Genomic DNA, 10472 nt, shown 5'->3' with positions numbered 1-10472 from the left:
AAAGTCACAGCACGGAATAGCAAAAGATATATTTGTTGGTTAGCTAGCCTGGGATTCACTGTGTAGATCAGGTTGACCAGCCAGCCTTGTCTACTTTTTGAGACAGAATCTCTTGTGGCCACAGACTTGCTAGGATAGCTTTGAACTCCCAATCCTACTGCCTCAGTCTCCCTTCTCAGTGCTGGACTACAGGCATGAGCCACCACACCTTTTTTTTGTTTTAATTTTTGTGTGTATGAGGAAGCTATACACATCAGATGCCTTCCTTAATTCCTGTGGGTTTTTGTTTTGTTTGTTTGTTTTGTTTTGAGAAGGGGTCTGGAACTGAACATAAAGCTCACCAATTCAGCTGGGCAGTGCTGAAATTACAAATGTGAGCCATCATAACCAGTGTTTTTATGTGAGTGCTGGGGGTCAGATCTCCATACTTATGGGGAAAGCATTTTTACAGACTCATCTGTCACCCATGCACTGGTTTGTTTTGTTTGGTTTGGTTTTTGGTATTTTGAGGTAGTGTCACAGAGCCCAGACTAAGCTCAGACTTAGCACAGAGCTAAGATAGCCTTGAGCTCCTCTTCCTCCTATCTCTGTCTCCAAAACACTGGAATTAGAGCCATAAGCCACTATGCAAAGTCAGTCAGTCAGTCAGTCTGTCTGTCCGTCTGTCTCTCTTTCTCTCTCTCTCTCAAGTACATTTCTGAGCCCAGCACTGAGTCTGTGTTGATTTCAGTGGGAAATCCAATTATCATGTACCTGTAATCCCAGCATTCAAGGATGAAGAGCCCGGGTTAGAGAGACTCTGCCTTCCAGAGAGAAGAAAGAGAAGAAAGCGAAAGAAGGGAGGAGGTGGAGGAACAAAATACGGGAGAAAGATAGTAATTCCCCCCACGTCCTCCAGCTCTGCCTCCTCCTGTATACATCCATCAGTTCCCACCTGAACCGGGGCCTCTGGCAGCCCACCTCCTGCCTTTGCTGTAAGAAGCACCTTCTAAGTCCCAGAACAAAGCTTTAGAGCAGTGAATGTGGGGCGTGGTGGGGCGGAGGGCTGTTAATCTTAGCCCGGGGCTCTCCAGCTGGCACAGTTTCCTTCTTGAATCACTTCCACACCCTGAGTTCTGGTAGGAGATCCCTCCTCCTGGGGCTTCCCCATCCCCTGCTTTGGGTCTGCCACAACGGTAAGCATTCCAGAAATGAACCTAGGAGGACCTTGCCTGAGTCATTTGATGTACTCCCTCAACAAAGAGGGTTTGCTGATGGCAGATGATTTCCTCCAGTCAGGCTTGTGACTTGTGGTCTCCGAGATACTCAGTTCTCAAGAGAGCAGCTTGGTCCTTGTGTTGTTGTTTCTCCTCTATAACTCCATTACCTGAAGCCCCAAGTCGCTGTTTGAGTTTTAGGAAAGAGAAAAAATTAAGGTCTGTTCCCTGGGGCCCATGAGTTGTCACGGTTGGCAAGACACTGACCCAGCCTGGCATAGTTCCTCTAGGCAGTCCAGATGTCCAGATTGTCACTTTCCTCCCATCTTCCTGTCCGACTGCCTTTCCAGGGGAAGAGGGCATAGGGAAAAGGGGACAGGGGAGATTTCCAGTGTCTCACTAGTGTGTTTAATGTATTTAAATTTAGGAGTACTGCAGTCTAATCAGACAGCAATTAATTCCTTGTTCATTAGGGGACTTCACGTGTACCTCTTGCATATGGATGAGCTACGGGGTCACACTGTCCCTCTAAAGGGAGAGTTGTTGAAGGTGAGAGCCCAGGGAGCTCTCCAAACACCCTTGCCCCGGGTGCACCCAGTGTGCTCTCATTCCCTCCTCTGGCAAGGACTGCAGCCCTGCAGGGACACTGGAGAGGGGAGTAGGCTTCTTCCCTTCCCATGCCTTCCGGATAGCCCTTCCCTAGCACAGCCTTGGGCACCTCACCCTGCACCTTCCTTTCCTCCTAGCCCTCTCCCTTCCTCCCACTACCTGGAATCTCTGGGTGCCTTATATTGACTATTGACAGCCCTCTGCGGAGGGCTTGCTGCCACATCCCTCTGCTGGGGGTTTGGTACTCTGTGGCCCAATGCTGCTTTCCTCCGGAACAGTCTGTCCTGTGCACTGCTCTTGTCCTTAGAAATATATTCCTTCCTTCCCGCACTCACCATCATGTGCTTGAGGGGCTCAGCCACACTTCCCTCAATATACAGGACAGTTCCCCAGCCTCTGAAACATACCTATCAACACACACACACACACACACACACACACACACACACACACACACTCATTCCTATTTATAACATGGAGGCAGATACATCCTAGGCAGCCCACACTGCCCTCTTGGATACTGTATTGTCTCCTACTTCCCTGGGGCTACCCATTTCCAGAGAGCAGGTAAAGCACAGAGGGGGCTAGGGGATACCAGATACAAGACCTAGGTGGTTACCACAGCAACAGAGCCTAGCAACAGCTGAGAAAATGATGTGTGGGCTTTACTAGGGCTGTTAAAGAGCCAAACCTAGAATTGGGACCTTAGAGGTGACGTTCCCTCCCAAACACACCCCTGGTTCCACCCCCACACCCTAGCAAGTGGGAAAAGCTAATGAGCTAACCACAGGCTTCTGGTGCAGCCCAGCTTTTGGCGGGCAGTTGTGGGTGGGGGCATGTTAAGGAGCAAGGATGAAAATAAACCAAGTAGAGTACCCCCTCTGCTGTGGCTCACTCATCCTTTTTTGTTTGCTTTCTCTCCTTTTGACCCTTTATCCTCTGCCTTAGCTGTCTTGCTCAGTGTGGTGACTCATGCACTGAGGAGGCTAAGGTGGGAGGATCTACTATCAGCCAAACTGGACCACAGGGTGAGAGACCCTGGCTCCAATGAATCAGCTGCTTTTTCTGGCTTGACCCTATTGCCCATCCTAAAAAATGCCCCCCCCCCTCTCTGTCTTTTCTCTTGGTCTCTCCTGAGCCTCACTAGTACGGAACAAGCAAGCCATACTTGGAGATTCTAGTTCCTCTCCAGCAGGGCTCTGCCTCCTGCAGGCCGACCCTCTGCCCCTTCTTTCGTCCTGTCCTAAGTTAAGGCATCCATCAGTCTCCAGCTTCAGGTAGGGGATGCCAGGGGACAGTCTAGTCAGAAGAAGTTCCCATCTCCCCTTTCTTTCCCATTCTCCATCCTGCCCATCCTCCTCGTGTGTGTGTGTGTGTGTGTGTGTGTGTGTGTGTGTGTGTGTAGGGGGGGTGGGTTATAAGCCAAAACAGGGAGCTCAACTCAATTATCTTGCAAAGGCTTTATTTGAAAATTTTGAAACTTACATCCCACAAGATTATCACCACAAGAAGAAAGAGATAATACAAAAATATATATCACAGCATAGGAGCCAGGGAGGAGGAAGAGGGCAGTGGAAAGACCAACAAGAAAGAGGGAGGAACCTGAGGAGAGGAAAAGGGTGAGAGGCAGGAGAGGGGGAAAGAGGACATGAAAGGACAAAGGAAGAGAAGGGTGAATGTGGAGGCAGAGCTCGCAATGGCCTTGAACCAGCTGGCTTCAGTCCCTGGCAACCTAGGTACATTTTAGGGAGGTCTTAGGGGAGGGTGGGGAGTGGAGGACCTGTTCAGGGGGCTCTGAATTCCTTAGACACACACACACACACACACACACACACACACACAGACAGCCAGGACAGACAAGACAAGGGACTTGGGAGGGAAGGGAGAATGGGAGCCCCTTCTCGTGTAGTGCAGCGGCTGACTCCCCCAAACCCATACCATACTTCAGATGGCAGAATTTAACAGTTGGGCCTCAGTAATGCCAGCAGCCTTGGAACTGGATGGAAGGACAGTGAAACATGTGACAGATGACACAAGGAGCCCTTAGCTCACCTCCCACCCACCTCTAGGGCAGCATGCAAGGGCAACAGAAACTAGACCAATGGGTGTTGATGAGGCAGAGCGGTCACACTATGCCATATAGGGGGAGGAGGGGGGCAGGAATGCACACCCCGAGTCTCAGATGGGCACAGAGAATGTCAAGGGGGCAAGACATGTGCAACAAGAGGGAGAGCGCTAGGAGCCAGCTGAGCAGACATGGATGGGGACACAAGCAGCATGGAGAGCATGGCTGTGCTATGGCCTGTGAGGGTGGAGGTGAGTGTGCAAGGCTTTCATGTGAATGTGCAAGGGTGGGAATGGGAGACCCCCAAACACTGGAGGGCAAACAGTTGGGCTTGCCCATGGGATTAGTGAGTGTGGCAGGTGGTGTGCAAGGGCAGGAGCTAGGAGCCTCCCCACCATGGCCCCAATTCCCCACGGTTGCCCCACCCTCAGTGGATGGTGGCTATACCGGCCACTTGGCCTCCTGCTTGGCAGCACCCCAACATGGGGGTGGGGGCATCACAGATTCACCAGGGGAATCCTGAGAGGAAGAGGGAAAATGCACAGTCAGGAATGAAGGACTAGGCTTTAGTTGAAGGAGAAGCCCAAGACAAAGGGTACTCAGGGTTAAGAGGGCAGAGGTGGGATTAAAGGGTAGCGGGAGAATGGGACATAGAGCCTGGGGCGGAGCAGAGAGCCCCCTTCCCCCTGAAGAAGATCTGACCAGCCCCCTTGGGAGGCCGGGAAACCAGGTCAGGAAGCTGAGTCATGGAGTACAGTGGGGAAGACCACCCACCCAGGGAAGACCCACTGAAGGTCTGGAGACCTAAGTTGCCTTCCCTCCCACCCTCCCACCCATTGGTCCCTGCCCTCACCGGTTCAACTGGAAGGCTGGAGCCCCCTTAGGCTGGGGCATCCCAGGCCGGGGTCCCCCTCGGGGTTCCTCATGGTCAGGGGTTGGGGTAGGCGAGTCCCCAAAGGCCCCCAGCACAGTGACTCCAGCAGGGGACAGGTCTGTCAGTGGTTGCTGGCTCTCCTCCTGCCTCAGGGCACCTTGCTGCCCTGAGGGCCTGCGTCGCTTCTGGCTACGGTCCCAGCTAGTGCATCAGAAGGAAAGAGGTCCTCTCTCTCACACACTTGAGTACCCTCTCTCTTAGGCCAGCATCCCTGGTCAACCCAGCTTCTCCCTTCCTGACACATCCAACTTCTCCACAGCAAAGAAACTGGCTTCTGAGACCATGCACCCATCAGGCTATTCCTTCTGTTTCCCTCTCAACCATCTTTGGAGAGCCACAAGCTGAATGCCTCCTCCCCACCGATACAAAGCCCCTTAAAAGTGCCCCTTGTTAGCCAGGCGTGGTGGCGCACGCCTTTCATCCCAGCACTCAGGAGGCAGAGGCAGGCGGATCGCTGTGAGTTCGAGGCCAGCCTGGTCTACAAAGTGAGTCCAGGATGGCCAAGGCTACTCAGAGAAACCCTGTCTCGAAAAACCAAAAAAAAAAAAAAAGTGCCCCTTGCCACCCTGATATCCAGGGGAGCCATTTTCCTCCTCTGCAGGGACCTGGCAGATTGAGTTCAAGTTCAAAGTCAGCTAATGAGCTGGGCACCTGAGTCTAATGGTTCTCTCAGTAAAGTGTGAAGGACTGTGTGACCCTCTATTAAATGTGTACAAAGAAAGCTCCAAGAAAGGGTTCTGTAGCCTGGTTTAGCTCTCCCTGTCTTGGACAGCTGCCCGCCAAAGCCTCCAGTATAAATAAAACAATCCCCCTTGCCTCTCACCACCCTTGTATTTTTCTGGAGGAACCTGCTCTGATTTCTTTCAGCCCTCCTCCACTCCAATTAGCTTTCCTCGAGCTCTTCCTTTCATCCCTGGGTCCAGCCGTCTCCCCCAGCTTACCAGAACTTGAAGATGATGCCGGTCGCCACAAGAACAATGATGATGGATATGGTAATTGTAACGTAAAGCTGAGGGTCCACACCTGATGAAGGGGGAAGACAAGGGTTGGGAAGCCGGAGGCAGGGCCAAAGTGGGGTGCGGCTGAGTACTGCCGCGGGAATCCACCTCGCCTGTCTACAGCTCTGGGCTCTCCCTCTTCTTCTGTAATCATCAACTTTCTCCCGAGCTGTCGGCTCTTCTACTTTCCCACACATGTACCAAACCTTACACATACATGTCATGAGGACGGGGCTGGGGCTCCAAGGTCAGAGAGAGCTATCCTCCTGTTTAGAAAGAGGCATCAGAGCCGGGCGTGGTGGCGCACGCCTTTAATCCCAGCACTCGGGAGGCAGAGGCAGGCGGATCGCTGTGAGTTCGAGGCCAGCCCTGGTCTACAAAGTGAGTCCAGGATGGCCAAGGCTACACAGAGAGACCCTGTCTCGAAAAACCAAAAAAAAAAAAAAAAAAGAAAGAGGCATCAGATGGTCTTCCCTGACCAACCCTAAGCTACGTCCAGCACAGTATGTGCTAACGCATTCCTGGTAGTGACTCTCCTCCATAGCATCCCTCTGCCTCAAATACCTCATTTTGGTTTTGGGGGGTTGTTTTGGTTTTTTGTTGGTTTGGTTTGGTTTTGGTTTCTGAGACAGGGTCTCTCTGTGTAGCCTTGACTGTCCTGGACTCACTTTGTAGACCAGCCTGGCCTCGAACTTACAGAGATCCACCTGCCTCTGCCTCCCGAGTGCTGGGATTAAAGGCATGTACCACCACTGCCTGGCTTCATTCTGTTTTTAAGATCTATCTCCCATGTCAGTTGTTTGATCCCCAGGGTGAAACAGTCTCTCACTTCTCTGTTTTCCTAAAAACATGTTGCTGTGCGTGCTTCTTTTAGGGTGTTTATTATGTTGACTCATCCCCAAGTGTTTAAACATCTGTCTTCAGCGGTGGACCTGAACTCTTCCAGCGTGCAGATGGCAGTTCCACCTCTGCATCCTTGCCAGCCTAAGAGCTGGCATGTTTGCTGAAGACACTCCCAGCTAAGGCCTCAATTTCATCGTCTTCAACCACCCTCCCTATCCCTCGCATCCCCACCAGCCTTGCTCACTCACCTTCTCCACGCCCTCCAAACAGGAAGGGCCTCAAGGTAGCAGGTGTTTCCCCAAGGATGAGCCCATCTCCATCATCGCGCATGGAGTCCGAGTTGGGATGGGGAGTAGCCAGCCCATGTGGGGCTGCAAAACCATAGTCCAGGGGCAGAAATCCAGGATTGACAGAGTTCGGGTCCCCTCCGTCCTCCCGAGATACTGTGGGACCCCACACGATAGCCCAAGGATACTGAGATGAGGGAGGCCCCTCCTCAAAGCCTGATGGGGTGGCAGGCGGTGCAGTGCCTGGCAGAACTTGCCGACGTGATCTTGGGACCCGTGGGGATCGGCTTGGTGGAGGCGCCCGCTCCCAAACGCACACGTGGCGAGGGGCTGAGGGGCCACCCCGGACGCAGGGGGGACGGGCTGGGGCTGGTGGGGCTCGAGGGGAGGAGCCCTGAGCAGGCGGTGGGAGGGGTAGCAACAGCAGTGGCCAGAGAGGGAGGAGTTGGGACAGCAGTAGAGCAGGCCTATAGGAAGGAAGAAAAAAGCAGGTGAGTCTTGGTCCACTATGCGCCCATGTACGAGAAGGGTAGGTTCACTCCATAAATCTTGGGTACCTCCCTCCAGGTTTCTCTGCTAAGCAGGTGTGTATTAGGGGGCCAGTCCTGAAGAGGCCCTGAGTTGGCCTAGGCAGGAAAGAGCCCAAATCCCCCAGAGAAAGTGGTCTCTAAGCTCCCCCTGCTGGGCCAAACTCACCACATTCTGCACTCCGTTTCTGAGGTCTTCCTCAGCCTTGACCCAGATTTTTGGCCTTTACTGGAGGAAAAATGAGGGTGTCACATCCCAATGTGCCCTGTAGACTCCTCCAGCTCACCGGTCCACCAATTCTGCCCCTTCCTGCCCCACCCCAAGCGGCATAGTTACCAGCCAGGCTGCTGCTTCCCAGCATCCCCTGCTTCTTAGCATCCTTTTAGGGGAAAACTCCCTAAACTAGTCCCCCCAGCCCCACCTACAACATCCCAGATGGGTCCCTGTTACCTCCTGGCCCCGGTGTCTGTCTACTCCTGCCTCTCCGGCTTCCTTCCTTCTCGCTTCCTCTGCCCACAGCTCCAGGCTTCTTGGATCTTAATTTAGAGCCAAGAACCTTGTGATTCCCTGAGCACCTACCGCTAGGGAGGGAGTTTGAGAGTGGGGGAGGGAAGGGAAGTCAATCTTAGTGAGTGTTAGGGGGCGGGGATGCTAGAAGCCCCTCACCAGTTGTGGTGCCAGGCACTTCCCTTGCAGTGAAGCCTAGAAGCTTGCTGCCTTTTCAGACAAAATGGGAGGAAACAGTAAGTGGGAGAAAAGCTAAGGAACATGGGTTTTGCTCTTGATGTTTAAGCATTCAAACGCATAGGTGCATTCTGAAAGAAGGCGGAGCTCAAAGGAAGCCGCCCCCTCAACTGTGGCTCTTCTGGGTAAAGTCTTAGGAGAGTCTAGATGGTTGGTTCTGAAAGGAAGTGCACAGTCTCCAAGCTGAGGGTGGTGAATCCCAAGGGGCTAGGAGCTCCAGAAAAAAGGCGCATGTGACAGCCTGTGTCTCCTGGATTCTTGGTCTATATTGGCATGTTGAATACTCCCAGGGAACAAACCGGGGAAGGGAAGGGGTAGTGGGCAGTAGGTGTGAGAGGTGAAGGTTGGTCTAGAGTGAGAAGAAAGGTAACAGCAGCTGGGAAGGGAGGCATGAAGAGGGACGAGGGGCCTCAGAAGAAGCTCAGAGGCCGCTGAGGGGAGAATAGGGCAGGGAGGGGAAAGTGAGAGACTGGGGGGCGGGAGGAAGGATGGAAGGGTCTGGCCAGCACAGAAGCAAAGGCAGTGGAAGGGGAAAGGAAGGCTGGAGATCAGAGACGAAGAGAAAGTCATTGTGATAGAAAAGAACCTGATGTCGAAGGCAAAACCAGAAAAGGGACAGGAAAAAGGGGGACAGAGACGGAGACAGGGACAGGGAAAACAAAAAACAAAACGGCACAGCAAAGATGGAGGAGTTAGGAATTGTTTCTTGAAATTTAAAGAGACACGGGGACTGAGCTGGAGGCCAGGTGAAAGAGAAGCGAAAGGAAAGAGCTAGGCCTGGGGGCTTGGTGGGAGGAGGTTAAAGATGGGAGGAAAGAAATGGTAGCCGAACCAGTGGAGCGGATAACGGCTCAGAGACACCAGTGGCCTGCTACTCCAGGACCCACCTGACCCCTCGTCTGCTACACCGGACCCGCCCCCTCCCCAACGTCAACTACAGCCCCTTTACACACACCCGGTACCCTTCTGTCACCCCCTCCAGGAAGTCCGCAGTCCCCAAGCTGGCGCGCCACCCCACCCCCTTCGAGCTCCTCACCGACCTGTTGTGCGCAGAAGACAACTGGGGGTGGGGTGGGGGAGCCGGGCCCCATCCCTAGAAGAGCTCCCCCAATCCCGCTAACCCCACAGGCCTGCGCTCCCTGGACAGGGCTGGAAAGCGGCGCAAACAGGGGAAAGGAGGAAAAGATCAGCCAGGGGAGCACTCAAGGCGAAAAGGGGACCGGAGGCAGGAGGATGCCCGAAGCTGCAGGATGAGCTAAAGGCGGGATGGAGGCAGCCACGGAGACGTAGACTGCTGCACCAAGAGGGTAGGATGTAGTCAGGACAGCGGAGGGATGGAGGGCACGGTGGAAAGGCGCTCTAGGCGGCTGGAGTCGGGCGAGGGACCGCGCCAGGAGGGGCGAGAAGCGAAGGGTGCGGAGCTGGCTCAGGGGAGGGCAGAGCCTGCTCCCTCCGGATAGGGGCTTTGGGTCCCGTCCCCCCCCGACCCCCCCCCCCCGCTCACCTGCATGTCTGGCGTGGCGGCGCGAGGACTGCAGACGCTCCTAGCTGCGCGGAGCTGGGGGGTCGCAGAAGCGGGTGGGGCGCCGGGCATGGTCGGGAGGTTTGGCTGGCAGCGAGGCGCTGGAGCCGGAGGGGGGCGGGCGCCCGGGGCGCGGGGCGGCGGCAGCAGCAGCGGCGGCGGGAGATGCTCTCTTCGGCTGGGCTCGGCTGGGCTCGGCTGGGTTCGGTGGAGGACTAGGACCACTTGGTCTCCGCCTCTCCTTCTCACGTCTATAAACCACGCGCGATTTAACCCTCCGTTTACCACAATGTGATCCCAGCTTTTGTCCCAGGTGCAAGGTTGGGGAGGGGACCAAAGATGGGTCCCACGCCCTCCAGTCCTTCGGGTTGTGATGGCACATTCCCTCCTCCACCCAAGCCCAGCTCCACACAGACCCCTTGATTTCTGACCTCCAAGCAGTTCTGAGATTCTAAGTCACCCATACATCTGAGTCCCTAACTCTGGCCAGAGTAGCAAGGGACGAGAGTTCAAGACCATGGGTGAGAGGACCAGGGAGGGGTGCGAGAGAAGACTGCATACACAGATTAGAGTGGCCCAACAGATTAACCCCCTGTTTCACCGTGGCCCTGCTATATATTCCATTCTCTCTGAAGCAACACAAACAGTCCTTACATGATTGAAGAGCCAATGGCTGTACTTAGCTTTTCCAAGAACCGAAATATCCAAACCATTTACTGTGGTTCACGGAGGCCCTGTGAGGTTCC

General features: G+C 54.2%; 1 protein-coding gene across 1 annotated transcript; it reads right to left on the bottom strand.

The window, feature by feature from the left end:
* Positions 1 to 3837: 3837 nt before the first annotated feature.
* Positions 3838 to 9849, bottom strand: Pianp (PILR alpha associated neural protein). The gene is made up of 7 exons (XM_051155357.1): positions 9709 to 9849; positions 7911 to 7996; positions 7629 to 7688; positions 6894 to 7399; positions 5746 to 5827; positions 4724 to 4945; positions 3838 to 4389 (listed from the first exon to the last, which is right to left on the bottom strand). Exons 3-7 carry the CDS (start codon positions 7631 to 7633, stop codon positions 4368 to 4370), a joined length of 837 nt encoding a protein of 278 aa, XP_051011314.1. The 5' UTR covers positions 7634 to 7688; positions 7911 to 7996; positions 9709 to 9849; the 3' UTR covers positions 3838 to 4367.
* Between the last annotated feature and the right edge of the window lie 623 nt (positions 9850 to 10472).

This window comes from Acomys russatus, chromosome 13 (assembly GCF_903995435.1).
Source record: "Acomys russatus chromosome 13, mAcoRus1.1, whole genome shotgun sequence".
Taxonomy (NCBI): Eukaryota; Metazoa; Chordata; class Mammalia; order Rodentia; family Muridae; genus Acomys; species Acomys russatus.
Note: the sequence above shows the minus strand (reverse complement) of the source record. Positions and strands in the feature narration are given on the sequence as shown.

Bases quoted from the DNA above. Each gene is read 5' to 3' on its own strand.
- Pianp (XM_051155357.1), bottom strand. The intron at 5,828-6,893 runs GTGAGTGAGCAA...CCCCTTCATCAG, and splicing joins GTTTGGAGGGCGTGGAGAAG to GTGTGGACCCTCAGCTTTAC. The intron at 4,946-5,745 runs GTAAGCTGGGGG...CTGATGCACTAG, and splicing joins GGCATCATCTTCAAGTTCTG to CTGGGACCGTAGCCAGAAGC.